The sequence below is a fragment of the Cinclus cinclus genome, chromosome 3 (genome assembly GCF_963662255.1).
Source record: "Cinclus cinclus chromosome 3, bCinCin1.1, whole genome shotgun sequence".
Lineage (NCBI taxonomy): Eukaryota > Metazoa > Chordata > Aves > Passeriformes > Cinclidae > Cinclus > Cinclus cinclus.
Window position 1 is genome coordinate 104,551,897 of NC_085048.1, and position 27,904 is coordinate 104,579,800.

Consider the following 27,904-nt stretch of genomic DNA (forward strand, 5'->3'; position numbering starts at 1 on the left):
CCTTTTTAAGTGCCACAGACAGACTGAAAAATTACCAAAATGTGAGCTATGGGGTTTTTTTCCTACCACAAGGCCCAAACCCTTATGGTATCTGCAATATGAAGCTGTGTATCCCCAAGGGCAGGGAAATGGTGCTTCTGAAGTGCACATCTAGAATGGAGTATATGAGGACAACACATCTTGAAGAAGAATTATGCTTTGTTTACAAAGAAAAGGTAAATGCATTGAGCTACTGGATTCTTCCAATACTTTTATAAAATTGGGAAAACAACAGAGAAACAATTCTTTATAGGACCACTTGTTTACATACCTTGCTGGCTTCCACCATGGTGGGCAAGAGGCACATGTTGAGTTCAGGACGCGGAGGACGAATATTGCTTTTCCCCCCTATTAATTTCAAATTTTCACGACATGGAAAATAAGGTCCAAGAGACACTGTAGTGCAAGTTCAGATAAAATAAGGATATATTAAAAAGGTCAATATTTGACATCAGCAAGGAACACGTTAAGAGTAATAATAGGGTAAGAGAACTTCAAAATACAATCACTGAAATACCTACTTGGGATATTACTGTGGTGGTATGTACAATGATTGTGCTGTAGAAATGGAACCAGAGTATGTAGGAAATCATGAGGACTTAAAAGTACAAGCTCCTTGAGGACATCTACAAACAAAAAGTTGTTTTTGCTATTACAAATTGTTATTTCTTAACAGCAAACAGTTCAACGTAAGGCTCATGCATTTGCAAACTCGCTCTTGTATCCCTTTGCCGCAGCTCTGCCATGAACAGCACCTGAGTGACACCCCTGACTGTCCCAATTCCCTTCACCTCTGCCCCTGGGAGAGACCCTGCTCAGTGGTACAGCAACCACCAGGGAAGGGCCAGCTTGGAGAATGAGAACCTCAGTAAAATTACCCTCTTTGCTTCTTCTTTAACAGAGCAGGGGTTTGACACCTGGAAAATGGCAACCAGCAGCAGTCAGGAAGACAAGGAGAAAATGCTCAGAATAGGGAGAAATGCATACTAATCACAGACAAAAAAGGTATTTTGGACACAGTGTTACGCCTTTATCAGCAATCCATTAAATAATATTAAAAAAACCTAAGCTAGAAGAACCTGGACCTTTCTGAAATAGCTTTGCTAATGCAAGAGAGGCATTTGTATATATCTATGTCTATACTTTAAAATCCATTCCTTTCTACATGCTATTTTAACTTTAGTTCCACTATTACACTTTGCAGTACTGAATCATAAAAATTAACAGGAAAATCTGTTTCTCAGAGTAACTTGGTCTCCGTGCTCCTTTCTGAGGGGAGTTTTAGTTCATGTTTGAATTTTAACATCAAATTTGGGATTTGACTCTAAACTCAGTGACAACTGAACTGAGGAGCTACTCCTCAGTCATGTCCCTTTATTAGGTGGCAAATTGGACTCACAAAGTGACCTGTAACCTTCTGTGCCCCCAGTCTGTGTGCCTGAGCTGAACACTGGAATTTTCAATGCAAGCTGACAAACCCAGAACTTTCTGTAGTAACAACACCGGTACTGAAGCACTGCCAGTATCACACCAACAATCCCGACCTCCAGAGTTTCTAGCAGAGCACATGCACTTGTCTAAGTGGCATTTCCACCTGACAGCAGGTGCCTGTGCAGGACAGGTCCTGCATGGCCAGGACTTACCAATGCAGGCGTTTCTAAGCTCAGGAGGACTGTAGGAATTGAGCAGAGTTAAGAGCTTATGGGCAAATTCAATCCGCTCCTGCCACTGAATGAGAGCTTGTTTCACATCTGCAAATGTAAACATCCCAGGATGCTGTTTAGCTCATGGCTCAAAAGCTTGTTAAATACAGCACACAGTTTTACTGCTGAGGAATCTCTTTTTCCTCTACCATGGTCTTAATCCATCTAGGAATCTGTTAAATCTCACTGGTCTACTGCTACTAAATTTATGAAATCTAGTTCTGTATTATGTCAATAAGTAATTTAATAAATAACAATTTAATATCCATTGACAGTTACATATTCTATTGTAAAACAAGTTTTTAAAAACAGCTGATAAGAAAAAAAAAAACAACAACAACCCACTAGGGTTTGGGTGAGGAAAATAAATTTAGAGACAAGAGGCATAATCCTTTGAAGAGTTATAACCGAACCTTTTCTTTGCAGATATGGACGTGTGGATTTCAGTACCAAAAGGAAGATGGACAGAAGCTCTACCAGGTCTCCAGTCACATGGCAAGCTGTGGCCTCGTGGTACATCATGTGCAACGTGTTAAAGGACTGGGAAGAAGAAAAAAAGTCAAAACTTTATGTTGACAAACTAAGGTACTTGGTAGTATTCCTCTTTTTATCCTGCAGATACATTTACATTTATTTTATGCTCAAACAAGGTATTTTATCCTCACAAAGTTCTTCATTTATTTTCAAGGTAAAAACTTTTGTGTTACCCGCTTGAAGTAATTTCCAAGTTTTCACAGCTTCATCTACAACGCAATGAACAAAGTGTCATTTGAGACACAGTATTTTTATATCCCTGTAATCCCACCTTTTCTTTGTCAGCAGACAAAGTGATACAAGAGGTGTACAAAAACAGACAGATATATGAATTTGAGGAAAAAAAGGTAGGATTAAGATGGATGCCAGTCATTTTTCAAAATGCTGCTGAAGGATATATGGTTGTACATCAGATGAATTACTTCTCCTTTATACCTTCTAGGCACCTGTGATTTATAGAAATATTGGGAAGGAAAAGCAACTCATTTCCCAACTGCAAAAATTCAAGCACAGGAATGTAAGAGAAGATATTTAATCTGCTGGGGTATTTGAAAGATAAAGAAACAGTAGCCTTGGTCCCTGGAATGCAAACACTTGCCAAGCCCTTTTTATATTACAGTGAAGACAAAAGAAACACGGCCACCCCTAAGTAGAAAACTTTCCTGGATGCGACAACTCCTTAATGCAGTTTTTTGTCACCAGCCAAAACACTTCCAGACAACAACTGACAATATAAGGCCAGCTAACCTCAAGCTGTAAAGTAGCACCAATTTAATCTAATTTCTAGCAGGATAAATTCAATTTATATTATACACTCTTCATAAACTTAATTATCCATTGTTAGTATGGATGAGGGCTAATTAAGCTAACCCAAATTCTTTTTATACATCTTTATGCATGTACCTTAATCTCCTTACATATCATGTATGGATAACCTTATAGCCCAGTTCCTGACTTTTTGCACCCAGTTTACTGGATGGCGTTATTTTCGTAACAAAAAAGAACAGATATTCTGGAGCAATTAACTACAATTAATTAATCTATATGCTTATATTTATAAGAAGCTCTTGAAAACTCAATTTTCAAATAGCACTGCACTATTTCTGTAATTCCAGCTCCTTCTACTACACTTTTTTTTCCCAGAAAATGCAAACCAGTGACATAAAAAGAGTTAAAACAATTTTTTTTATGCAAACCACGTAAAAATGGGACTGGAATCAACCTGAAAGCATCATCCAGTCCAGCCACGTGCCCAAAGGCAGACTAAGTATCCCTGACAGATGTTTGCTCCAAGTCCTTCTGATGGCTTCCAGTTGTGCTGGCTGCCCCCTCCCGGAGCAACCTGTTCCAAAATCCCATTTTCTGCACAGCCACAATTATTTCTGAGCCACTTGTTCTGCACCATGGATTTTCCCAGTTTAATATCTCTCCTGAATACACCGTTCTACAGGTGCCAAGAATTAACTGAATCTTGGTTTTATGCGGTCTCCAACACATCCAGATTTTTATTCTTGCTCTCAAAGGGATCCTGCCACATGGAGCACTGCCAGTGTTGTTAATAAACACAGGTTCCATCATCTCAATAATGGAAGTGCTGAATGGACTCCAGGATATTTCAGGACATGTGGACCTGCAGAGTGAACCTGCTGGGAGCAGGGGCTTGACATTCCAACAGAATCCATTTCAGGGGCGTATTATTTTATTTTTTTCCCATTCAATTTTGAACTAATTCTGGTCTCATGACCAAATCCCCATTTACGATCAGTAGATGTGCTCCAGAAATGCATTTTACGTTTAGTTCCACCAGAAGGAAACCGAGTTTGTGTTTCAGACCACTCCTTGCAAACAAAGGCACAATAGGTAGGAAAGTAAAGGAGAACTGCTTCAGGAGTGCCTCAAAGGAAGGTCAGGAATATTAATCACAACTGCAGCTGCGTACCCCTTAAGTTATTTCTGGTTTTTAACCTGTTGCCTTAACACTTTTTAACTACTAACAACTGTGTGACTGCACTCAGCCATTCATTCCCAATTACATGGAATAAAAGGAGTAACACCGAAAGAGCATAAATTTATTCCTGTCAGCATAATCTGTTGGTGGCATTCCCTCTGTCCTGAGTAGGAGACAAACAATTTCCTGATCTTTTTAGTAGTAAAAAGGAATCTTATTAAAGCTGACAGGGGAAGTACCAGGGTGAGATGTTTGCTATAATTAAATAACAAAGTAATTACCTCAGTCATCAGAATCAATCCTCTATTGAACACAACGAGAAGTCTGTCTTCATCAGATTCTAATAATATTCTGAAGGCACTAGGAAAAAAATCCAGACATTGAGAATACTGAAAATCACACCCCAAGCTTAAAATTGTTATACTTACGCTGTTCTTTTGGAAAATAATCACAGAAGAACAAAGAGTCCCCAAAAGAACATAATTCCTCTCATCATTACTTCCCCCTCCCACTTTTTAATTTAAAAATGCCTCTGCTGTCGACCTCCTTTATTTTATGGTGATTTAGAAATAACCTTTACAAAAATATTTCCCATACAACCCTTGCAAAAATGTGGAAGATGATGTACTTCGAAAGACAGAAGTTTATGCTTCTTAAATGATGCATTTAAATAAAATTCAGTCAAGCATATGTTTGGCTTTTTAAATGTCTGGTAACATTTTTATCATTTTTATGCTTACAACAGGACAGAAAGGAAAAGATTATGCTAATAAATGGTTTCTTTCCACATAAGGATTATTTGGGATAACATGGCTGTGTGACATGTGAGTGCATGTAGCTCCTCCAGGTAACGCAGTCTGTCCTTTCCACAAGGGTTTTAGTGCACCGACAGTTCCATTTAAAACCCCAGCCCTGACCTAAACGCACAGGCAATTTACAGCTCTGTTGAGAATGCCCAAGCAGCACTTTCACCTGTACTTCCTAAGACCAGAAATGAAACACTCTTTGAAGACACAATACAATAAAATTGTCCCACAGGCACAATTTCTACATCACAGTTCTGCTCCAAAGTAACAACTAGCAAGAGCAGTTGAACTACAGCTCTGCATCTGGGGGTGGCTGTGGATGGAATTCCAGCAGAGCTGCTGGATGAGCACAGGGCTGTACCTTATGAGAGTTGTCCAACAAGAGCGTCCATCCAAGCAGCGCAGGTAGCAACTTATGGTGGTTTTCTTAAATTGCTTTATGTCCTCTATCTCTTCCTCTCTCATGTCTGGCCTCTGAGCTACAAACAGTTGCATGAGGTTAAACAGCTCTTCTACTGCCTAAAACACACAGAAATACTTGGTTAGAGTCAGCTGTCTCACTATGGTATGGTTCAGACTTCATTTCCAAGTTATAAAATCAGATGTTCTGATGGTTCCTAAGAGCACAGCTCACTGTCACATTTATGTGTACATCTATATCTGTACAAAGCAATCTGAAATCCCCATCCCCAGGACCAAACATTCAGAAAGCTGCTTGTGCCAAAACCCGCTGCAGTTCCATATGCCTGGCAAACACCCAACACCGTGGAGTAACTTGGGTCCCTTGCAAGACAAACTGAGGCTTCTGAGGGGAGCAACGGGACTGTCAGAGTGTAAAATTTCTCCATGAGCTGATCTAGGCAGAAGTTCAACATGGAAGATTCCCTACATCCTCCTCCTCTCCACAGTGATAGGAAGCTTTGAATTCTTTGTGTCCCTGCACACCCCAAAAGGTCCCAAAGCAGTATTCACTGTGTGAAACCCAGGCTTGTTGTCTCTTCCAGCCTCTATAAACCCGTTGTTTGAGCATCACACATGGCCTACTTTAGCCAGTAGCTGCTCTCTGCTGCAGGTGTTACTGTGTTACTGGCAGCACAACTCCCAGGTCTGCCAAAGGTATGTGGAACACCAGGCTGTCCCCCACTGGAATGCAACAAGCTAAATCTTCGTCCTATTCCAGAAACTGAAAACAAAGAAAAAACTAGGAATTCCTCCACCCTTGTTATAATGCAACCTCATTTTTAGAGACCACCATCAAAGCTTATTCCTTGTTTCTTATGACTAGGCTGGAATACTGAACAGTGGCAACACCAGTGCCTGCTCCCAGAAAACAACAACTGCTCTCCAGCTGCTACACAGCAAGAAAAAACCAAACCAATCCCCCCTAAAGTCTAGCAAATAGATCTAAAGACATGAATTACTTCCACATGTAGTACTTTCACCACTGGCTCTGTTAAGTTACAAGAGACACTGCATGAGAAGGGACACAGAAGGACGGAGTGGTGTTGGCCACTTACTCCTGGGTACTGACTGGCGTGAGGGGTGAGGTTTTTGAAGGCCCACTGGATGTTCTGGTGAGAAGCCAGCTGCCTGGTGAAGGCAGGGGACTGCTCGCAGCACAGGCGCAGGATGCCGTAGTAGGCGGGCAGCATGCCGCGGTTGAAGAGCACCACATCCTGGTCGTCGTGGTCCGCGAGGATGTAATTGAAGGCAATGTTCTTGGTCACCACGGGGTTCTGCACGATAAGGCGCACGTTCTCGGGGCAGTCCACGCACACGTTGTACCAGAAGGACAGCAGGGCCTGCTTGTTGTGGTTGGTGGCGATGGCTGGCTCCGAGAGCTTTGGCTGGAAGAGGTTCCACAAGTCCATGAAGTAAGTGGAGAACATAAGCTTCTCGGTTTTGGAGATCAAACAGTACGTCATGAAACTGAAGTAGGGCACCAGTTTGGTGGTGCCATGAACGGCGGCGTCGACGTAGAGCTTGGCGCGTGAGAGCAGGCCGAGGAGCACGTTGTAGACCTGGTGCAGAACTACTGTGGTGTCGGGGCTGAGGGGCAGGTCCCGCGTGGGGATGTGCAGGGAGCGCGTCGATCGAAACATCTGACGGAAGGAATTGCTCGGAATAAGCGACACCAAGAGATAGGCTGCAGCTTCAAATAAAAACAGATTTGTTACACCTTTGACAGTGACATACCTGCTTAACAGCCAAGTAAACAGTAATTAAACTGCACTGCATGTTCCATTTACAGATTTCAAAGCATTTTACAGAATGTGGTATTACTATATTCACACAAGGTAAAAATCCAAGTGGGTAAGAGTAGCACAAAGCACGTTCAAAGCGGTGCTGGGATGTGCTACCTACATCCCTGCCTGCTGCCTGGTTCTCTCTGTGCTAACACAGTGCATCCCACCACAGAATGTGATCCCAGATCCCATCACACAATGAATCCCAGAGGTTTTCCATTATTGAAGTCGTCCACTGCTCAATCAAGAGGTCATTACCTCCTCAGAGATGTTTAAAACAAACCTGTTGCAAAGCTGTACCTCCAGTTTTTACATCTCCCTCAGCCACAGAAATGTGTTAAAGGTCAGTGGTCTGTACTGCTTTGACAGTGGAGTCTCCTTTGTTAAAACGCTGACACGGGAGGCTGAAAATGTTCTCTGGCAATGTGACAGTGTGATTCTTGGCAGAACAAACTAGAGAGCCAGGATACCCTGGAATGTGGGAGAAAGCACTGGCAGCTTCTCCTTGATCCACAAGTTCAAAGGACTCTGAAGATTACTGTGGAAGAACATGTCCTACTCCCACCTATTATACAGCCATGTGATGGACGCAATGGAAAAACCTCTGGATATACCTCTTTTTCTTTAGGTTTTCCTGGACCTTGAAAATTAATCACTTAAAATAAAGAACCTACCAATGTATCATTCAAGGTACCAAATGAAAACACAGTTTTCATCAAAACTGGTAACACCTCTGGATAAGGCACCACAGTTACCCTAAGATTTTAAAACCCAGCAATTCTAAAACAACTGGAAAAGGAAGACAAACACAGGAGCATGCAACTCATTGCAACAGGTAACAGATTTTCTCCAATTAAAATTCACTTACAAGTTCTCACTCGAGGGTAGTTGTGTGCCAAGAGGAAACGTTCAACCCAGTTTTCCATGTTCTGCAGGACCCAGCTGTGAGCCAGTTTGTTCCGAGGTGTTTGTACAGCCAGCCAATCCAGGCACTGTGAGGGGTTGTACTCAATGACCTAAAGGAGAGGGGAAAAAATCAAAAGGAATACATTAACCTTCTTACTATGCACTGATTGTAACAAAAAACCCCTAAAATCACTTTCAACACTTCTTTTTAAAATCACTTAGGCCTATCAAAGCACCTGCAAGACTGAGCTGCTCCGCACACAAAAAAAACCTTATTAAATTTCACTGGTTTTTTTTTTCTGAACCTTGTTCACACATTTGAAAGTTCAGTCTAAGCCCAGGAAATTACTCTGCCTATTCTTTCTTCATATTATGAGATATTCAGGAGTTGAAATATTAAGCACTAAGATGAACAACCTTGTCTTTATAAACAAGTTTATATTTTAAGAATATTTTAGAAATATTTTAAGAATATTTTAAGAAATATCTAACACCAAACCTTAACACTGAATCAGTATTTTTGTAAGTTACATCAAAAGAACATAAATGGTATGCAAAGATGTTCATACAGCTTCATGCTGAGGCTAACTATTACATTCTTATTGAATATACAGTTTCAAGGAATAAATTCATCCGGCACTTTCCAAAGGCAATGAGTACTGTTGTGCAGTCAGCAAACCTTCAGAGAATAAGGAGAAAACGAGGCTTCCTGTGCTTTTCTGGCTCTGTGTAGCTGGAAATCTGTTGACATGAAGCCAATAAATGTAGTTTGTTCTGTTGTTAGTTTTTAAAGGCTACTTTCTTTTTACCTCAAGACCCAGGTGCCCAGACAAGAAAAAATTTTACCCTAAGGAATCAGAGGTAGTAACTGAATTTTACTGAAGGGGTTGCTGAAACTGTTCTCAGTTCCTCTACTCCACCTGAAGAATATGAGCAGCTGACACGACCATAACTCTACTTATAAAATTTTAATCTCATTTTAAAAATAACCACCTTAAGAACAATCTCCTCCCTTAATTTAGAAATGACAAATTGCTCTGTCACGTTTCCTGGGTAATGACTGGAGGGAATGTCCAAGAAAGAGACAATTTCTCAGTGTCAGCAGAGCTCAATCACTTTTTAATGACTTCTAGAAGCTGGAGAGGCTGTAAAAGATTCTACACCCCAAGTCTGTGAATTCACTGCTGGGTCTCACATCCCTGCCAGCATAATTTATATTCCTGGACCTGTGTCAGCAGCTGGATGTTACTGTGCCCCTTGAGATGTGGTGCTTGAACTCCCTTTACCTGAGGTGCAGCAGTTACAAGCTCATCCATCACATCACTTGTGATCCTACACCTGCTCCTGACCAGGAGGAAATCCTTTGGAACAGCAATCCATGTCCTATCCCACAGTGCTCCAGCCCCATTTTTTAAAGGGAATTAAAGGGAATGAGTTGATCCTCAGCAGTCTCCAGGCTGGCCATGCTGTTCTCAGCCAGGAATGAAGACAGTAAATTGTACTGTGAACTCAGAGAGCAGGAAGGTGAAGAGAAAGTTTTAATTGCTCATCCTGGCTCAGATCAAGGAATTCACCCCTGTGCCAACTTAGTTAAAAAGTCCCTCCTTTTATAAACAAAAGCAAGGTTGGTCCTTGCAATTATCCAGGAGACTCAGTTTAGCACTATTTTATGTGTTAAAAGTGTTAATGGACATTTTACAGAGAACCAAAAATGTCAAAAGAATATTCAAAGAATCTGTACATAATGGCAAAAAAATCCCACAACCAAGTGATGGGTGTTGAAACATTTTACAGGTTGTGCAAAAGATTTAACTGAGAAAACTATGTGGAATTTGTATAGAAGAAGCATTCTAGGCCCTTATTATGAATCAAATAATTTCTCATTAAACTAAAATTTGAAATTAAGCTGAAAGAGCCATTAACCCTACATTAAGTTGCAATAGAACTTTTGAATGTCTATTGGCTGGCTGTTGCTGTTTATTCAGAAGAGGAATAGTAATAAAAAAAAATCATGGACTGATGCAGGAAGGATGACAACAAAATGCAAGAGAGACATAAAAGAACCAACAAAAGAAAGACAATTTAGCTTCTGTTTTATTTTGCATATTGTACCTCCCATATCCTCTGCAGAATGTAAGAAGCAAAGGGTGGCATTCCTGGAGGTCCACCAGCAAATTCCATAAGCATGGTGAGCAATTTGAAAAAAGGATTGGCTGCCTGTAATGCAGAAAAGGGGAAAATATCCAATTTCATCTGTTTAATTTCATCCACATTTTAAAGAGTATTTTTTAAAAATCTCAGTAAGATTTCTGTGAACTTCAGACACGAATGTTTTATGTATTTTTTATATATATATATGCACACACACACACACCCCTATGCATTATAGGAATTACAGACATTATGCTGGAAAAAGGAAAGAATCAAGCTGACCATTGTTAAAGAATTCACCTATTTATCCTGGTTTACATTTACAGAACACTTCACTAGCTCAGATAAGTCACTATTTTTATGTACTTATATAACATGGAATATGGATCCTGGGAAGTTTATCCAAAAGCCTCCCATTTTGAGGTTTTACACTGCCAAGACTCACCCAGCTTTTAATAACATTTCAACAAAGTGCTTACAACTATAATTATATTTTTTGCATCTGAAATCCATTTGGAACGCTCAGTATTTCTGTTATTATCAGGGCAGGAATTGTCACTGAATGACAAATGTGTTTGCCAGCACAGAACTGCAAAACAGTGCCCCAAATCTTGAACAGCCAGATAATAAGTAATTATCTCCACTTATTCTTGCACAATATTTTAATGTTACCAACTTTTACAAAAAAATTCATACTGGTGGAGAATCTAGAAATGTTATTTGATTTGAATAAAACTTTCATCCTAAGTGGCACAGCAAATTTCTGTTTTATAAAACTTCACAAACAGTGCAGTTAGACTTCACTTAATGGCACAAAAACTTCCACAGATCATCTTTCACACAGTATTTTTGAGGAGCAAAGGATTATTTCTGTGATTTAAACCAGGAAAATATGACTACAGATTATTTACTAGACAAGGTGGTGTGTTTACGTACCTCAGGAGTCAGCTTTGCTATAGATGTGAACAGCATGGACACAATCTTGAAAAGAAAACACACAAAACTCACTTAAGACTTGTGTTTATTCAGTTAAAATAACAATTACCCCATGACACTTGCTGTAGGAGATTTCAATAAACAGCTGCAGGTGCCTGCTACTCACATGTTCTGCAAGGCGATTGTTGTACCGGCACAAACTGAAAATGAGGTTGCAGGTTTGCCTGATGTTGATCCCATCACGGATATGTTGAAATAAAAAAGGGAAACCCTGCAACAAATAAGCAGATACAGAACACTGGCTACAGCTACACATCACAGAGGGTTTGGGCGGCTAAAGCAGTCATTTTAAACTTGATTACCTTTCCTCCTGTCAGTGCTGCCATGTCGTTTTGTGACAAGGTCAAATGCCTAAAATACAAAAGAAAATGACCATTTTACTTCAGCCATGACTATGGTTAGGGAGACACTCAGGACTGTGTGTTAATTCATATTCTTCGGTATCACAGTATACAAGAGACAATAAAGGTGTTGATGTAAAACTGAACAAAAAAAATAGTTGTAGTTGAATGAGATAAAAAAAGAAAACCAAATGTGGGCAATTGGATGTGTTCAAGTATTTAACCCAAGTCTTTCATTTGGTCAACAGTGATAAAACCCTTTTTTAGTTATTTAAAAATATAATGGGCTCATATACAAGCTTATTTATGCTGTTAAAAAAGCCCACAATAAAACCCTCAGACAAACCCATAAAATCTCTGACTCCTTTCTGAACTATAAATTCTAAACTGTATTTTTTTCAGAAGCTCTTGCCTTTCTGAGCGAGACTGCTCCACCAGAAGAGCAATCAGAGCAATCATCTTTTCAAGAGCAGCAGGCCTATATTTCTCTTCTGCTAAAGAAAGGATATCTTCCTCTTCCTCCTCTTCCTCCCCTTCTTCCTCAGAAAGCACTTCAACCTGGGGCTAAGGAAAAACAGAGAATTTCAGTGTGGACATGCTGAGCCTTCATTTCAGAGAGCCTTTTCATATTCTGTCCATTATTGCAAACAACATCAACTTGCATGAATCGGGTTCACTGATTCATGAACCAGGTCATGTTCAGGTGAAAACCAAAAACCAGACAAGTATATGATCAATTGATTTTCACACTGAGACATTCACTTTGCTGAAGTGAAATTGTATGTACAAATTCAAGAGGTAGGCTGGCTGAAGATGTGGTCTATTCAACAAAACAAACAGGTAAATTTAAGAACCTAAGTTGTACAATAGGAGCAAGTAATTAATTGTTTAATAGCATTACCATTAGTATCAAGTTAAGGGCAGCTTTATTGCTTTTACTCAGTACCTGTTTGTATATTAAACAATAATAGTCAATTCAACAGATTTTTTAAAATATTACATTCACTTAAACATTGAAAAAAATGCTGGAAGTGAAGCAATTTTAATTTAACAGCTGAAAGATGATTCAACACACACAGCAGTAATGATCACAAGATGTAAAACAGGAAAGATTAGTTCCTGCTATATAAAATACTCAAACTTACATTCTCAGGCCCTTTGGTTCCCATGTAGAAATGGACCATTGTGGATATGGCTTGCAGAGAGAGCAAGAACTGGCTCTGAAAAATGCATGGATGGAATTACTTGAAAATACATCCGTGCACAGACACCACCAACTCCCCAAATCCAAAGCCGTACTCACTTCCTCCTCTCCCATTTTGGCAAATTCATAAAGAAAGGCGAAGTACTCAGTGAGGTGTTTGCTGTGGGGTTTGACGCCGTGCTCCATGATGGACAGCAGGGTCTTCACGAAGCGCGTGACGCACGAGCGGCTCCCAATGTCCTCCACGGGCCCGTCCATGTCATCCGAGCTGCCAGTAACAGCAACAGCCAGGGTGGGTATTTCACACAGTACACTGAGCAGAAAGTCATCCTGAGGTGCTCCAAACAAAGGAATTCACCAAAATTCCTGCTCTCACCCCTGTCCACAGCCTGGGTAACAACACAGCCCAACCACAGGGAGCATCAGGCACTTGAAAGGCTGAAAGGTTCCTCAAATTAGTGTTCTGAATCAAGATGCTGCTCAGGAAAAGAACTCTTAGAACAGTATTGGGGATCTCCTCCTTAAAATCATCCTCTTCATTTGCTTGTTGCATTTAACGAGAATACAATCATAGCTATGGAACCAAGGCAAGGCACCCTCCTGAACACACAGAGCATCCTTGCAAGGCAGAGAACATCCACCTGCAGCCTCAGGCATCTGCTCAAGGTTGGATCTTGACACTGAACAAAACCAAGTCACAGACTCAAGTAAGGCTTCCAAAGCAAATTAAATTCTACTTTTTGCCATGAAAATTGCATCTTCATGTCCTGAATTTTGATATGGCAGCATAGCTATTACTAACTCTGCCATTTTCGCTCTGGAGAAAGTTGATTATCACAATCACAGCTTTAACACAAGGGGTCAAAGTAAAACCACTTTTTCTTCTCATCATGTATCAAAGAGTTTAAGTATTTATAAGTGGAGTTAAAGTGACAGTTTTCTTGATAATAAGCAGAGCAAAGGAGAATCCAAGAGGGTTCTTCCTCCTTTTTGACAAAACCTATGATTTAGTAGTAGGATTAACTGCTGATCTCCAAACTCTTTTAAGGATGTACAAATAAAAACTTCTACCTTTGGGCCTCGAGATCCAATTCACAGTAGGAATCTCAAGTCCAAGGAGTGAGACTTACACTTGCAGTGTCCCAAGTGACGGAGAAAATAAAGACCATACTGAAAACCTACTCTAAGGCAACAATTGTTTCAAACTATTTGACACTGCCCTTTGCAAGCCTACTGGTATTTTTAAATCAATCAGAGCAGCTTGGGCAGAATAATGAAGAACAATTAGCACTATTTCAGCTTTCTATGACTGTTTGGAGTGACTCATTAATAAAAGCAGCTGCAGCAATGCATGGAATGAACAGAAGTTTGCAGGGGGTTTATTTTACCAGTCTTCCATTCCTGGCTGCAGATAAAGGTGGGCATGTACTGGCCTCAGTCTCTGGATTACGTGGATACACAAGCGCTGGAACATCTGCAAACGGAGAAGGGAATGAACTCCATACCTTCAGTCCTCTACAAAAAGGTCAATATGTCATTCCTAAGCAAAGAATATTCTGTCTTCAAGTCCCACTGCCAGCTCTTCACAACTTCAAAGTCCGAAAGACAAAGCTGAGATTGTATTTTAACAGAAGAGTCAAACTCGTTTTTTATGAACAGATGTCACAGAGGAACCATAAACCCAGCTTTTAATATTGGTGTGCACCAAAACATGACACTATTTGTTTTCTTATATCTCTATTTTCTGGAACATTTTGATATTTCTGGCAAGATTTCTTTAATTTTGCTGCTGGCTCATAGGAATTCATGTGAAAATTTGAAGGAAATTCCTTCCAGTAATTTTTATTTTGTAAAGCATTCACGAGGAGAAGATCTTGCCTAAGACCTTGCATAGAATTTTCCCATTATTATTTCCCCAAATTCCCAGAATTATATTCTTTTACTGATGCATTGCACACAAAAACTATGTATGGGTCGGTATGGAAATATCACTTTCATAACCAGAAATCCAACTGAAGAATTCAGGTGAGATAAAGTAACTGGTCAAGTTTATACCTCAACAACGTGCAAAGAAAGGACACCTATAAGTGACACTAGTAATAGCTGGACTTGTGAATGTTCAAATGCTACAACTACAGGGTTTTGTTTTTTTTTGAAAAGTATTCCCAGAAAAGGGTATTAACAAAGCTTTGTGGCATGGTATTGTAAAATTACCTCTACCCACAAAAATTTACTACAAAAGTTTCAAACTGGAGCTCTGAGGAGTACTGAATGTAAACAGTTTGATCCTTTTCTGTTTGTTTTCTGAAGGTGGAGTTTGATGAACTGTTGCTGAATTAATTCAGAAAATGAATTTTTTTCATGTAAAGCATTCAGATTTGTAGAGATCATGAGGGACTCATAGAAACCTTAATTTCCATCTACAGTGATTTAGTGATCTTGACTGTACAACTACGCTGGGGTTGTTTCAAACACTAACACTCCCATGGCCGAATACCTTCCCTAAATAATTTGCAAGAATGGAGAAGAATCAGGCAATTACAGGTATTCAAGAGACCTGACAGAATCACAGCCATCATAATTGTCTGTTTCTGGTCACAGCTCAAGCAGTCACCTGACTTGGAAAGGAACTTTTTTTCTTACCTGCCTCACAATCTGATTGGGACACTTTATTAGAATCTGCATTGGCCACCAATCATCATCAGCCATACGATCCAAAAACCACTGCAGAAGATACATACTGTGTTAGTTTTGTTCCACACTTGCTCTAGTCCAATCTTCTTTTTTGCATGATACTAAAGTCTGAAGAGAAATCGATGTTACTATTATTAAGGAATAGGCAAGTTTTAATCCAAGGGAAATCTAAAATGCCTTCTGTGCATGAAGGAATAAAGAAAAAGATCAATAGCAATAAACAGCAATATAAATTTATATCTGGTATCTTCCTATCCCTGTGCTCTGCATGCCATTAGAAAATTATCTGGAAGAACACATTATCCTGCAAAGTGATGTCAACAGCATAAAATCTATGCTTACAATAAAGCATAACCTGAAGAATCTTGGAGAAGGGTGACAGGATTAAACAGAGCTTCCCAAGTTAGATCCCTTTTGCATTTTAACATGTGGAAAAGCTTCACGGCCTCCAGAGACCCAAAAAAGTCTAAAACTAACAGAGGATGACTCATTCCGAGTCAGACTCAGCAAATAACACAGCTCAGTCTTCTGGCTCCCAGAATTTTGTTTGAGTCACAAGGAAAAACAGTTTAAAATAAAGAATCAACGTTCTTATTTTTATTTTAATTGTACCAGAGTATTCTTTACTATATTAAATGTCTTCAAACATCTTAGGACTACACCCCACTGAGAGAACTGTACACCCAAATACTGAATGGCAAGTAATTTATCAACCTAGAATCAATTTATAAAAGAATAATGGATTTATAAAAGAATAATGGATTTAATCCTTTCTACTGGATAGTCTAAGGCAAGGACGCAGTCTGTGCTGGTCTCCTGTACTTTAAATTATCACAGAAACACTCTCAAAGTTTTCTTCAGTATCTCAAAATTGCTTTCAACAACACCACAGTGAATTCTTTGATCCTCCTGTCTCTTGTGTGAGTTAATTTAAGCTTATCTTCATCACACAAATCACTAAGTAATAATTAATCAAACAGTTTATGACACTGGCTCTCTCTTACTCCAGTGACAAAATTATTTTGGCCTGTGGTCTCAACATAAGTTTCTGCAAATAAAAGTTAAGTCATTCCCCAGGATCTGCAGTAATCAGAGAGCATGAATTTCATCTCATAGAGCACAAATATACCAAATACAGTAGTTCATAGTCCAAAATATTCCAGGGATACGAACCTCCAGGAAAGTTAAACAATATATAGAAAGTTGGTTTGTACTTTGCTGAGTTCCTAAGTCACTTACTTCACAAGCTGCCTGACTGTTATTAAACTGTTTTGTTAACAGTTCAATCCACTGAAGCATTGTAGGCTGTGAAAAGAAATACAGAAGAAACTGTAACTTCAAATAATGAATTCCAGCATAATCTTTAAACATTTCTATATGGTCCAATAAAGCATCAAATCCTAAGAATATATTAAAAATAAACATTTTATGAATTAATAATACATTGCACCTACAGATAAATACCAGTCCATACATTTTTACATACACATTATATTCCATTGTGCAGTGCTCACTATAAATGTGGTAAACAACACTCTAAACATTAACTTTGCACCATATATGGTAATTTTACAGCTCAAAATCCCACTTTTAAAATGGAAAGTACAGATCTGCTTTTCACTAGATTCATGCAGCTACTTAATGAGAATTTACAAGTAAATCGAATACCTTTTCCTTTGAATGAATAAATGTCTCTAGTACAAAGGAAGTGCTTAACTGGAAAAAAAAATGGCACCATTAATTTAGAATGCATGAATTAAAATGTCAACAAGGAAACAGTTAATAGAACATGAGATTCTTTGGAAATCCTTACCTTTGCTGTCATCAGAGAAACTGCTTTTGGATCTGGTAGTGTACTTGGGATGCTACTACACAACTGCCACATAAACCTAGAGTCAGTAATTTTATTTGTTAATTAAAAGAAATAATAATAATCTGCAAGAAGAAAAGAAGCATTAATATTACGTTAAAAAATAAAAACACTTACCCAAAATATGTATGTTCAAAAATGTTCTTGTCTTGAAGGAACTGCATATTATCATGCCATATCCACTGAAGAAAAAATGTTACCATCAGATACAAGAAAGCAGTTTTTTTCACTACTTAAGCATGATTTTTAAAATACTTAAATGATTCCAGGGCTAGAAAACCCAAAGTTTTTCTGTATGAAAAATTATTTCTGAAGGCACTTTCTTTAGTTTAAAGCTGTTTTATTCATAGTATCCTTAATATTGGTTTTGCCTGCCATGGGACTGCAGAACAGAGCTCCAAACCCTTCTCCTCTTTCTGTGGCCTCATTTTTACAACTTAATTATTCAGACTTTTGGGCTAAAATTTTGCGAACAACAAGTTTAAAAAGAATCACAGCTAAAGTCTAACCCAAAGCTTGATGAGCTATGAGAACTTCTGACAAATTCCTAAAGAGTAAGATTCAAATCTCCATCATTAAACCAGAACAGGATTTCATGCTATGTCCCCTGTTCCCCTCTCTAAAGCGAAGCTTTTGATCACAACAATTCATAGTGATTTTCACAGCAAAACAGCTTAAACTCTTAACTCGCTATTAAAATATAACAGATACTATATTTTTAAAGATATATCTTTATATTTATATTGTATTTATTATATTTTATATATATAAAAGATATATTAAAAACTATTAATATTTTCAAGACCAAGAAGGATAAAAGCATGATCTGATTTGCTGACTAGGAATGAAGAGATATTTTGACATTAATAACCTAAAACGTGGCAGATACTGAAGGAACAGTTCTGGGCAGAGAGAGCAGGGACATTAGATTTTCTTGTGGTAAAAAGGGATTTATCCCATATACAAGACAGAATGAGAAAATATCCAAAATTCACATAAAATGTAAATCGTAATTCCCTTCTTATCCTATGACAATCTCCTAAGGAAGACAGTGAAATGAAAGGACTGTCACCTTAGTGATAACATATTATTTTTGCTTTCCTATGTTTATTCCGATTTCTGATGTGTTCAGGGCCTCCTAGAGTGTTTTAAAACTGGTGTTAAAACAAATCAACTTGTACCTCCAGCAATTCTGATGAAACATCAAATTTGTAGTCTTTGCCATTTTCTTCCTCTGGCTCCATCCGTTTATAAAACAGCATGTAAGCACTATGTGTCTTGAGAGAGAAAAAAAAATCTGTATAATTTGTGCTTTGAGAGAGAAATCATGAAATCAGAAATATAATCATAGAACAAGGGTTTGGAAGAGAAATACCTTTTCAAAGGAGAAGTCCATAAATTTATCAGTAACAGAATCGTAAGTTTTTGTCTGTAATAAAGAAAGCAAAAGCATTAATTACAAGTTTTTTAATGTTTTAGTTTGTAACAGTTTGTGATAGTTCACTTGCACATTTATTTCATTACATTTATGAGGGTTGCTGCCAATTTAGTTCTTGCTCAAAGCAGTCTTGTTTCTTTTTTTCTTCTACAGTGGCCTCTTCTGAATTTTCAAAGCTACTATGCAAGTACTCTACCTCCATCCCAAGCAATTTCCTGGCTCATCCATCTCACTGACACATCTTTTTTAGAGGCACCTGAAAATATTTTATCCATGTGCCAAACAAAGGAATTTTTTGGATTTATTTCAGCATATTGTCTTTCCCAGAAGAGAAGTTGTCTTATGCACAGGGCTACTTCAGAAAGATACTGTATTATCTATAATATGCTTTAGATCATGTACACAGCTATAAATAATGATCAATTCAGGCACAACCTGAGAACATTTGAGTGCAGTTTGTTATTAATAATGTGTAAAAATATTCCAACTGATGTCACAGGCAGTGACACAAAGCATAGACAAAGATCAAAATGCCCCTTTTTTTTCCAGACTACACCTAAGCTTGAAGTAATTATTCCTTCAACAATGGTCTGAGCTAAGCAGCCACCCTGAGCAAGGATTCCTAAATTAGCTTCAGACTCATTTTTTTATACCTGAATAAATGGTATGATAAAAAACAGATCTAGTAAAGAAATAAGTCTTGTTTGGAGAGGCACCTCACTAATTAACTTTGCTTCATTAGTAATACCTGTACTATACTTCTGACAGCTTCCTTATAAAATCTCATACAAAGACCTGGGTTGTAACAGATACTGGATGAGTTGAACATAGCAAAAATTCAGGTCACAACTTACAGTCATTTCTCCACCAAAACATTCAGAAGCGAGCTGGGCAGAATCAAAGGGTTTAACTTCAGCATCATTGAAAAGGTACCTGCAAGGCAGGAAGAAGATTTGAAACAACTGCTGCTCTTTTCTAGAGGCAAATAAAGCCTAATGAGCACTTCCAAAGATTCCTCAGATCGAAATATTCCTATTAATTTCTAATGTCTTGTTTAGATCCCAGCAAATGAAAATCTGGTCCCAAAGTGACTTCGTTCTAATAACATCAAACAAGGAGGTACTGCTGTGGATCCCCAGTGGAGCAGGGATTTGGTCATGGGCTGGTCCTGTTTCAGAACTGCTCTGGCTATTCTAGACAACAGGAATAGAGGAAACCTTGTCTCCTATTCTAGGGCTCCAGTAATAAATGGTCATACCACATCCACAAATAGCAGGCAGAGTGTTCCCTGCTTTCTTCCTTCTCCCTCCTCCTTTCCATGTCCGTGTTACTTCCCTTTCCTGAATTCTACATCCAGAAATGCAGCTGGAACCTCATCCAAGGTACCAAGCAGATTTCAGGAAGGAGAATCTAGGAAATCTTTTGTACTGAAAGAATTCAAATCTAGTCCCACCAGGAAGCAATCCATGGCTGTGCTGAAGCCAGCACAGCATTCCCTGTCACTCCTGTGTCCAAGTGACCACACAAATCTCCTGGCTGCTGACCTGTAGAACAATAACAGATTAATATCCTTACAACTATCAAATTCCAACATCCTGTGCTTTCCACAGGAACCGACAGGATGTAGCCCCATACACCTGCATCTAAGAAAGCCAACAAGCTTTAGTTATTAAAAATACGGAAATATAAATGGCATAGCTCACCACTTGTTGTTTTTGTAAGCATGAGGATTTACAATGTCCCTGATAAAACTGTAGTAATGCCCCCCATCTGCTGTTCCTGTGTGAACTGTCACACCAATCAGGTCATACTCATAACTCTCAGTTTCCTTCAGATATCCACCATCTTCCTTAAAACCTGAAAGAATTCAACACCATATTTAATCAGTTATTTCCTAAACACCCAAACTTCAACATTAGCAACAAACTGTATGTAACTCTTTGCAATTCCTCTCATAATTCATGAACAAATGTAAGATTAATTCAAATTAAACCATACTTGAAAGCAAAAATTGGCCATTTTTCTTTTGTGAAACGCAGTGTGACTTTGGGAATATAGGTTGATTAAAACTATTTTATTTGCTTCCGTTCTGTACATGGGAAGTGACTACACAGAGAAATACATGGATAAATACACAGATAGAGCACCAAAGCTTGCTGAATCCATTTTATGAGCAAACCTTCTTTCCTGTCGTTTTTTCCCATGAGGAAATCTTCCGTGTAGGGTGTCATATCCAAACGTAAAGGGAATGAAAAATGAGTATTGACTTTCTCCTTCATCATGGTGACCATATTAAATGTATATCTCATGGTGTTGAAGCTTAAGATACGAGGTAGTTTCTTAAAACATGCCCTGAAGGATCACAAATAAACATGATTTACAAAAACTTAGCACGGTGAATTGTATTTTCATAGAGATTTTAAACAGTTATTTCAAATGGAACACTGGAGATTCGTTGCAAAGACATAAATATAAAATTCAGCTCTTATAGTGCCCCAGAGCAGGGCAGACTGACTGGCAGCAGGAAGGTCAAATTTAGCCCATTAAATTAATTAATTATCATTAATTCTATTTAGGCTGTCATTGTACCTTGGAAGAAACAGCACATTTACTCATATTGCGGGAACCAGTTTTCTAAAATAATATCATAAAATAAGGTATGAATGAATTCAACAATTCAAATCCCCTCACTGCAGGGAGTAACCATCTTCCAGAAGACAAATTTCATGGCAGAACATCTCCTGCATTAAACGTCATAACATTCACAAAAATTATTTTCAAGTTAGTTACTCTCTCACCCATGTCATTTAAAACAAGGTTTTCCAACTCTAACAAAGAAATTTCTTAGCTGCAATACCAAGAGACAACATAAAATTTTAATTTACTTTCTCTTTATAAGCAGACTTTTCAAAATATGGAAACACTTCTAAAGCTACAGATTTTATTTTAAAATTTCAGAGTGACATGAAACCTAAGCAATTATCTTCCATAATGAGTAGCCAACCAGCCTCTGAAAGCATTTAGTATTTTGAACTCGGGACTAATGTTTCAAAAGGTACTAATTTCTGGGTTTTTTTTAAATTAAGAAAGGTCATGAACGTTTTTCTGTGTCTTTTGCTAAGATACTTTAGATTCTTTGTTTTGGAAATTTGATTTCTTTCTAATTTGTGATTTGCACAGGGTTCACATCCTTATAGGCCTACATGATATAAACTGAATGAAAGAGCAGTCCTGCTCCATCTAAAGGATTACTGTGATTCCAAAGGGAATTTCAGTGATTTACTAGAAAGAAGAATTAAGAATGTTTATTTCTTCTTAGGCACACCTTTTCTCAGCCCGCACTTTCTTCCCACAGTGAGAACACGTGTACATGTTGTCACCTTCCAAGGTGTCTTTAATAGTTACTTCATCAAGAGATTCCTACATGGAGCAAACAAAAGAGGAGTTTACATTTATCTTGGATATTTGTATCTTGTGCTTACATGGCCTGCTTCCAAATCCCTCCCTTTCAATCTTACTTCGAATTTAATTAACATTTCTGTAAGTTATGAAAATAAAGCCCCAAATTTTTTCACAGAGGAGCACACACCTGAACTAAGAGTTTGACAGGAAGACCAGTTCCTAACCCACACACAGAATTAAGGAACCAACTCATACAAATGGTACTCAATATTCCAAGCTGTCTCACAGAATTCAAATCCTTTAAATTCAAATGTCAAGTGTAGGGATTAATGGCTGTTTATAAAGCTTAAAAACATGGAATTATGCTTGTGTAAGCTTTAAATTAACTTAATAAGCAACAGTACTTGTAAAAGTTAACTCTTTTGACATTTATATTTCTCACATAAAATGGCCGTATAGCATATTTAAAACAAGTAAATAGTGATTATTGACTGTAAAACAATAGTCAGTGACTACTGTCAGATCCAGATGATGGCACACAGCAATTATCTCATAATATCAACATCAAAACACCCCTAAACTGGAGTGCAGACAAAAAGCATTGACACCTTCAAGTGTGTGGCAGTGTTTTATGCCCTTTGTGAGATCTGAGATTCATCTCAGCCTGACATTACTTACATAAATATTCTTCATATCTGCCACCTGGCACCTCACTGTGTAGAACTCCTCAGCTGTCTGACTCACATGCTCACAGTCCTGAACAAATGCAAGAGGAAAGCAATGAAATAACATTTTTTGAGAAGTTAGAAAAAAATTGTCTTTAAAAGATCAGCTAGAGAGGGAACACTTACCAAAGAAACGACATTGTTTGTGATAACACCTCCAAACAAACTTTTTACTGTGTTTTTCTGTGAATGAATGAATAAATTCTGTCAAGGAAATTTGAGCAAATCTGTAAGTTTTCAAGCTCCCATCTCCTCCCTGTTAATAACTCACCAGTTCTGGAGACATTTCCTCTATTTTTGTTATTAGGTCAGTGAAGAACTCAGTCATGTCTTTCTGCTCTCCAGTGTTCAAGGGCTGCTTATCCATGGTGTAGGTTTTACAGAAAGGCCTTGGGTTGTAGGCCTTACATTCACTTTCCTTTGGATAAAAGATATCAAACAAAACCAAATCAACCCCAAATCCTTTTATTTTCAAGTTACACAGATATAACACACACACATATATGAATATCTGTTTCAAAAGAGAAATCTTTTACATACAATATGCTTATTAGGCAGGATAGTTTCTTAAATGTTTAAATGTTTCTGCTGAAATGCAAAGCAGTTTTTAACTAATTCATAACCATTATCATGATGCCAGTGAGTAAAGTATCATTATTAAAAATATTAAAATATTTAGTAAATACTTCATAAAACGAATCATTAAAATAAAGTATTTTGGCTGAAGATGTGACACATGCAGTTTCTGCAGATCTGTTCAGACACAAAATATGAGAACATCAGCTTGTATTTATGTGTTTCTGGACATTGCTGACTTAAATCTTGCTAAGTGCTCAATTCTCATTCACATTCCTCTATGTCTTCATCTAGTTTTCAACAGGATGTGTTTAGCCAGAGAAAAGAATTTGCAGTATAAAGCAATTCTTTAGAATACATCCCCGTTCCACTGCCTTGCACACTGGGAATGCAGAACTTCTTTACTGTGTTCTCTTTTAAGGATGTATAGCAGGATAGCACCTCCTGTAAATATTGCCTTTTTTAGGATAAAGACTTTCTTCAAGATTTAAATAATGGTAAGTCTTGGTTAAGACTTCATGTTCCTTTATTCTTTTCTGCTTATGTGAACACCTAATTTGATAATTTCTATGATTCATGGGAGGCATTACAAGTTGAGATTCTTTTCCCCATTTGTCTTCAAAGTGGTTGTGAATTTCTTACACAAAACCAGTGTCAAGGCACCCAACTCTCCTCCAGTTTTTTTCATTACTTCAGAATTGTTTCACTGTTTTAACAGCAGTGAACACCTGGGAACTGCTTTAATTTTGTCTAGTCCTGGAATCTCAAAATTTTGCTGTATTCCAATGGGTAAGTCTTCAAATATTGGAGCAAGGAAAATGCAATGAACAAAAATAATGTATTTTATCACCAGGAAAACTCCACCTCCCCAACACCTCTGCAATTCACTGACTCACCTGAACTACGTACAAAGAATCTCTAAAATAGGACAATTTCTGAAATGCCCTCTTTCAGACCTACCATTAGGTATGTAAACATCTTCTGGAGTTCCAGTAGAGTGGTCTTGTGTTTCATATCTTCTGAATACTAATAGAAATTAATAAAAGACAACTTGATCTTTTTGCTTAATATTTGCCAAAAACATATATTAAAAAGATGTAACACTCAAATAAAAACCCAATTACTTTATTAAAGACCATTAGAAAAATGACTGTGTACATGAACACAGTCTTATCTTACATTTAGAATTTTTATACTTATTTTACACCTTTTCTGGTGTGTCAACATTAAACCTGAGAAGAAAAAAATTCTACTTTCAAAAATTTATTGCAGGTAGGAGCTTTTGGGAAAGTATTACAAAGTATTAGTGTTTTTGGAATAATTAAAAAAAATTTACACAGCCTTCTCCATAATGTATTTCCTGTGCAGACCTGCAGCTTCTCTTATTGAGTTTTTAATTTGCATTTACAAATGGTAAATCCAGAAATTACATGACAAGTACCAGTAATGAACAATAACAGAAAATATCAAGGTCACTGCCAATTAGGGTGTTTCACACATTCTATCAGTCCTGCTGATGTCAGGGACCAAAATGATACTTTCTCTCTTACAATGAAGAGATAGAAGTGGCAATACTGCACTTCTGGAAGTTAACTAATATATGATAATGTACAGGACCTGCTGTACTTCTGGTAGCATGAGATAAGTGCTCCAGGACTTTATAAACACTCACGAAAAAGAATTCTTAACAAAATGACAAATCAGCAGTTAAGAAACAACAGACAATTCACATAAACTCAAACCTGAATCAACCTAATTGAAAGCAATGTAAATATGACTTTTAGAACATTTTATTTCGGTGCTACCTTAAGAACCTACTACATTAAATATTTAAGAAAAAAATCTCTTCACTTCAGACACCAGCAGAAGGATCCAACTACACAAAAAGCTGACTAAATGCTGAAGAAATACTATTTATCTAGATGTAGGACTTAAAAGCAAATCTGCATTTTTTCTGTATTTGCACTGATTCTGAACGTAAATTTCCATCCAAGCCTCACACTCACCTTTGCAGTGAAAATTGCTTGTCTGGCCTCTGGGATCATGTACAGCTGCTGAATAGTGGAGGCCAAGTAGCACGTGGCTCCAAGGTTGGTCAAACCCACAAACCTGCACTCAGCACGAACATCATCGTGTGGCCAATAATCCCATTTGTAAGGTGCATGGGAAGCTGTGAAAAGCACCAATCACACAGGCAGGAAAACAGTAAATTCAAAGTGCAATTTGCAAAAATAGAAATACAATGAAAAGCTTGATGTTCACACTAATAAAATGCCACCTGGTTATACAGTGCACATTTACAGGCACGAGCCACACTGTGCCTGATCTTCAGGAAAATGGATTGCGTATTCCTCAGGAAAATCTTCAGAATCTTTGGATAGAGCAGCAGCGTTCCTGCCACACCACTCTGGGCTGCAAGAGGCTCACTGTGCTCTCCAAAGCACAGGTGAATCAGATTGAAAAAGCCATTTTCTTTTCCTCTAAGCTTTCTATTCCCCTGTATTACATACTGGATGTAATGATGGATTTCTTACACAGGGAGGCACCAGACAAGTTTGGCAGGGCTGAGTGACTCTTTTGAGAGCCTTGTTCTGATATGGCTGCCAAGAAATCAGAAGAATGGGAAAGTTCTCATCTACCTGTCAGGAAGATGGTAACCAGCTTAGACAATCTTCCTTGGTATGCAAGAAGTTGGACACAAACCCCTGCAATGCATCCAGCTTTGCTACTCATCCCCAAATATGTCATTCTCTGAAAATACAGTGTGACCCACAAATAATTCAGCACCTCTGCTGAAGTATATTTTCAAATAAAGAGGGGAAAAAGAAAACGAAAGCAAAAATAGTCTGGATTTATTTTACAATCCATAAAAGCTATGAGGGGTTGAAGATTTAAACTTTAAATCCTCAATTACTTTGTCACAGATGAAAGACTCATTAAGGATTCTTCTCAGTCCACACTATCAGATAGAAATTCAGGAAACTATTTGGCATCCTCACATCTTCAGAGACCAGACCGACAAGATAATCTGTTGCACAACAAATAATAGTTGTAATCTTCATTTTGGCATTGGCACTAAAACAAACACTAACCCTGAAGCTTCAAGGAGGGAAGAAAAGAGGTTTTAATTCTCCTGCTTCAACAAATCTCAGTAGTGTGACCTCAGGTTATCTGGGCTGGTCAGCCAGTTGAAACAAACCTCCCCTGCACTTTCACCTCCTAAAGAAGGTTATTAGCATGGCAGAATAATCCAAAATGCCCTCCCTTAACTGCAATCCCAAAATTACAGCATCCTAATTCTCCCTTTCTGATGTAAGGACTCCGTATCTCTCGTTTTTTAGAGCTCATAATGCAGTAACTGCAGAGTTGACTTCTCTGTACTTCACAGAGCAGCTGGGAGGATCTTCCACCTCCTTCCATCTGACAAAGAGCATTCAGGAATTTCACAAGGACCTTCTCAGGATGACCCCGTGTTCCCCACCCTGGGATTTTTTTTAAGTGACTGACTTCATTTGTGTAATAAAATGTTTCCTTCTTGCATATGGATTTTCAGTAGAAAAGCAAATTTGAGGCTCGATGATGTCTATCTTCTTTATTCCTCACTGTTGTTATAGAAACCAGCTTTTTCTCAGGAAGAGATGGGGAAACTTGAAACCAAACTTGCAATGCTCACATTCTATTTTAAGCAAACTAAAGCTGATTTTTTTCCTCTCAGAATGACCATGCATTTTTTTATATTCCACCTTCTGATGATGCTCCTGCTCCATCCTTAACACCAGACATGATCTTAAACTTGCTGGAAAATCAAGTACCTACTCCTTGAACTGAATGGGTTTATCAGGCTTTAAAGAAGCAGAACTCCAAAACATCTCAAGAAATGTCATGAACAACTGAAGATACATAAATCCACCCTTCTCTAAGATCAACCTGAATGAATTGGGAGTCCTCCCTGTTAAGAAAACACATTAAAACCAAAGACAGGACAGAAATTTATAGTATTTCCCTTAATGTTTCTCCTAAGAAGGATGGAGGGATAGGCTGAAGACTACAATTTCTGAAGACTAGTAAGATTACACAGGGGTAACAAAGTGGAAAAGCCCAGTTTCAATAATCTTTGGATCACATCAATGGAATAACAAGGTCTTAAACAAAAAAGGTATCACAAGTCCTGTGTTGGGTGCACAACACAGACAGAGCAGCACTGTGCCTGTTGTAATAAAGTTAACATTCATGTAAGTGAGAAATACTGGATATGCAGCAGGAGCACAGAGCAGATGACTCTGGAGAACCTGGGATAGAACAGTCTAGGGAAGTGTTTGGAAGAA

At 38.1% G+C, this 27,904-nt stretch overlaps 1 protein-coding gene across 1 annotated transcript in view; it reads right to left on the bottom strand.

Moving 5' to 3' along the window:
- The window catches only part of USP34 (ubiquitin specific peptidase 34), a 110,825-nt gene that overhangs the window by 5,788 nt on the left and 77,133 nt on the right, over window positions 1–27,904 (bottom strand). Inside the window, exons 43-74 of the mRNA XM_062489052.1 lie at window positions 25,586–25,749; window positions 24,540–24,605; window positions 23,275–23,421; window positions 23,130–23,186; window positions 22,957–23,034; window positions 22,202–22,296; window positions 21,056–21,228; window positions 20,580–20,733; window positions 19,731–19,809; window positions 18,814–18,867; window positions 18,620–18,715; window positions 17,556–17,620; window positions 17,382–17,457; window positions 17,237–17,284; window positions 16,742–16,873; window positions 15,518–15,598; window positions 14,263–14,348; window positions 12,974–13,142; window positions 12,816–12,890; window positions 12,083–12,234; window positions 11,632–11,680; window positions 11,436–11,540; window positions 11,270–11,314; window positions 10,295–10,399; window positions 8,145–8,292; window positions 6,548–7,182; window positions 5,392–5,549; window positions 4,506–4,584; window positions 2,156–2,282; window positions 1,683–1,790; window positions 561–665; window positions 311–435 (exon numbers count right to left, since the gene is read on the bottom strand). Of these exons, the coding sequence (XP_062345036.1) occupies window positions 311–435; window positions 561–665; window positions 1,683–1,790; window positions 2,156–2,282; window positions 4,506–4,584; window positions 5,392–5,549; window positions 6,548–7,182; window positions 8,145–8,292; window positions 10,295–10,399; window positions 11,270–11,314; window positions 11,436–11,540; window positions 11,632–11,680; window positions 12,083–12,234; window positions 12,816–12,890; window positions 12,974–13,142; window positions 14,263–14,348; window positions 15,518–15,598; window positions 16,742–16,873; window positions 17,237–17,284; window positions 17,382–17,457; window positions 17,556–17,620; window positions 18,620–18,715; window positions 18,814–18,867; window positions 19,731–19,809; window positions 20,580–20,733; window positions 21,056–21,228; window positions 22,202–22,296; window positions 22,957–23,034; window positions 23,130–23,186; window positions 23,275–23,421; window positions 24,540–24,605; window positions 25,586–25,749 (3,836 nt within the window). The remainder of the gene's footprint in view (window positions 1–310; window positions 436–560; window positions 666–1,682; window positions 1,791–2,155; window positions 2,283–4,505; window positions 4,585–5,391; window positions 5,550–6,547; window positions 7,183–8,144; window positions 8,293–10,294; window positions 10,400–11,269; window positions 11,315–11,435; window positions 11,541–11,631; window positions 11,681–12,082; window positions 12,235–12,815; window positions 12,891–12,973; window positions 13,143–14,262; window positions 14,349–15,517; window positions 15,599–16,741; window positions 16,874–17,236; window positions 17,285–17,381; window positions 17,458–17,555; window positions 17,621–18,619; window positions 18,716–18,813; window positions 18,868–19,730; window positions 19,810–20,579; window positions 20,734–21,055; window positions 21,229–22,201; window positions 22,297–22,956; window positions 23,035–23,129; window positions 23,187–23,274; window positions 23,422–24,539; window positions 24,606–25,585; window positions 25,750–27,904) is intronic.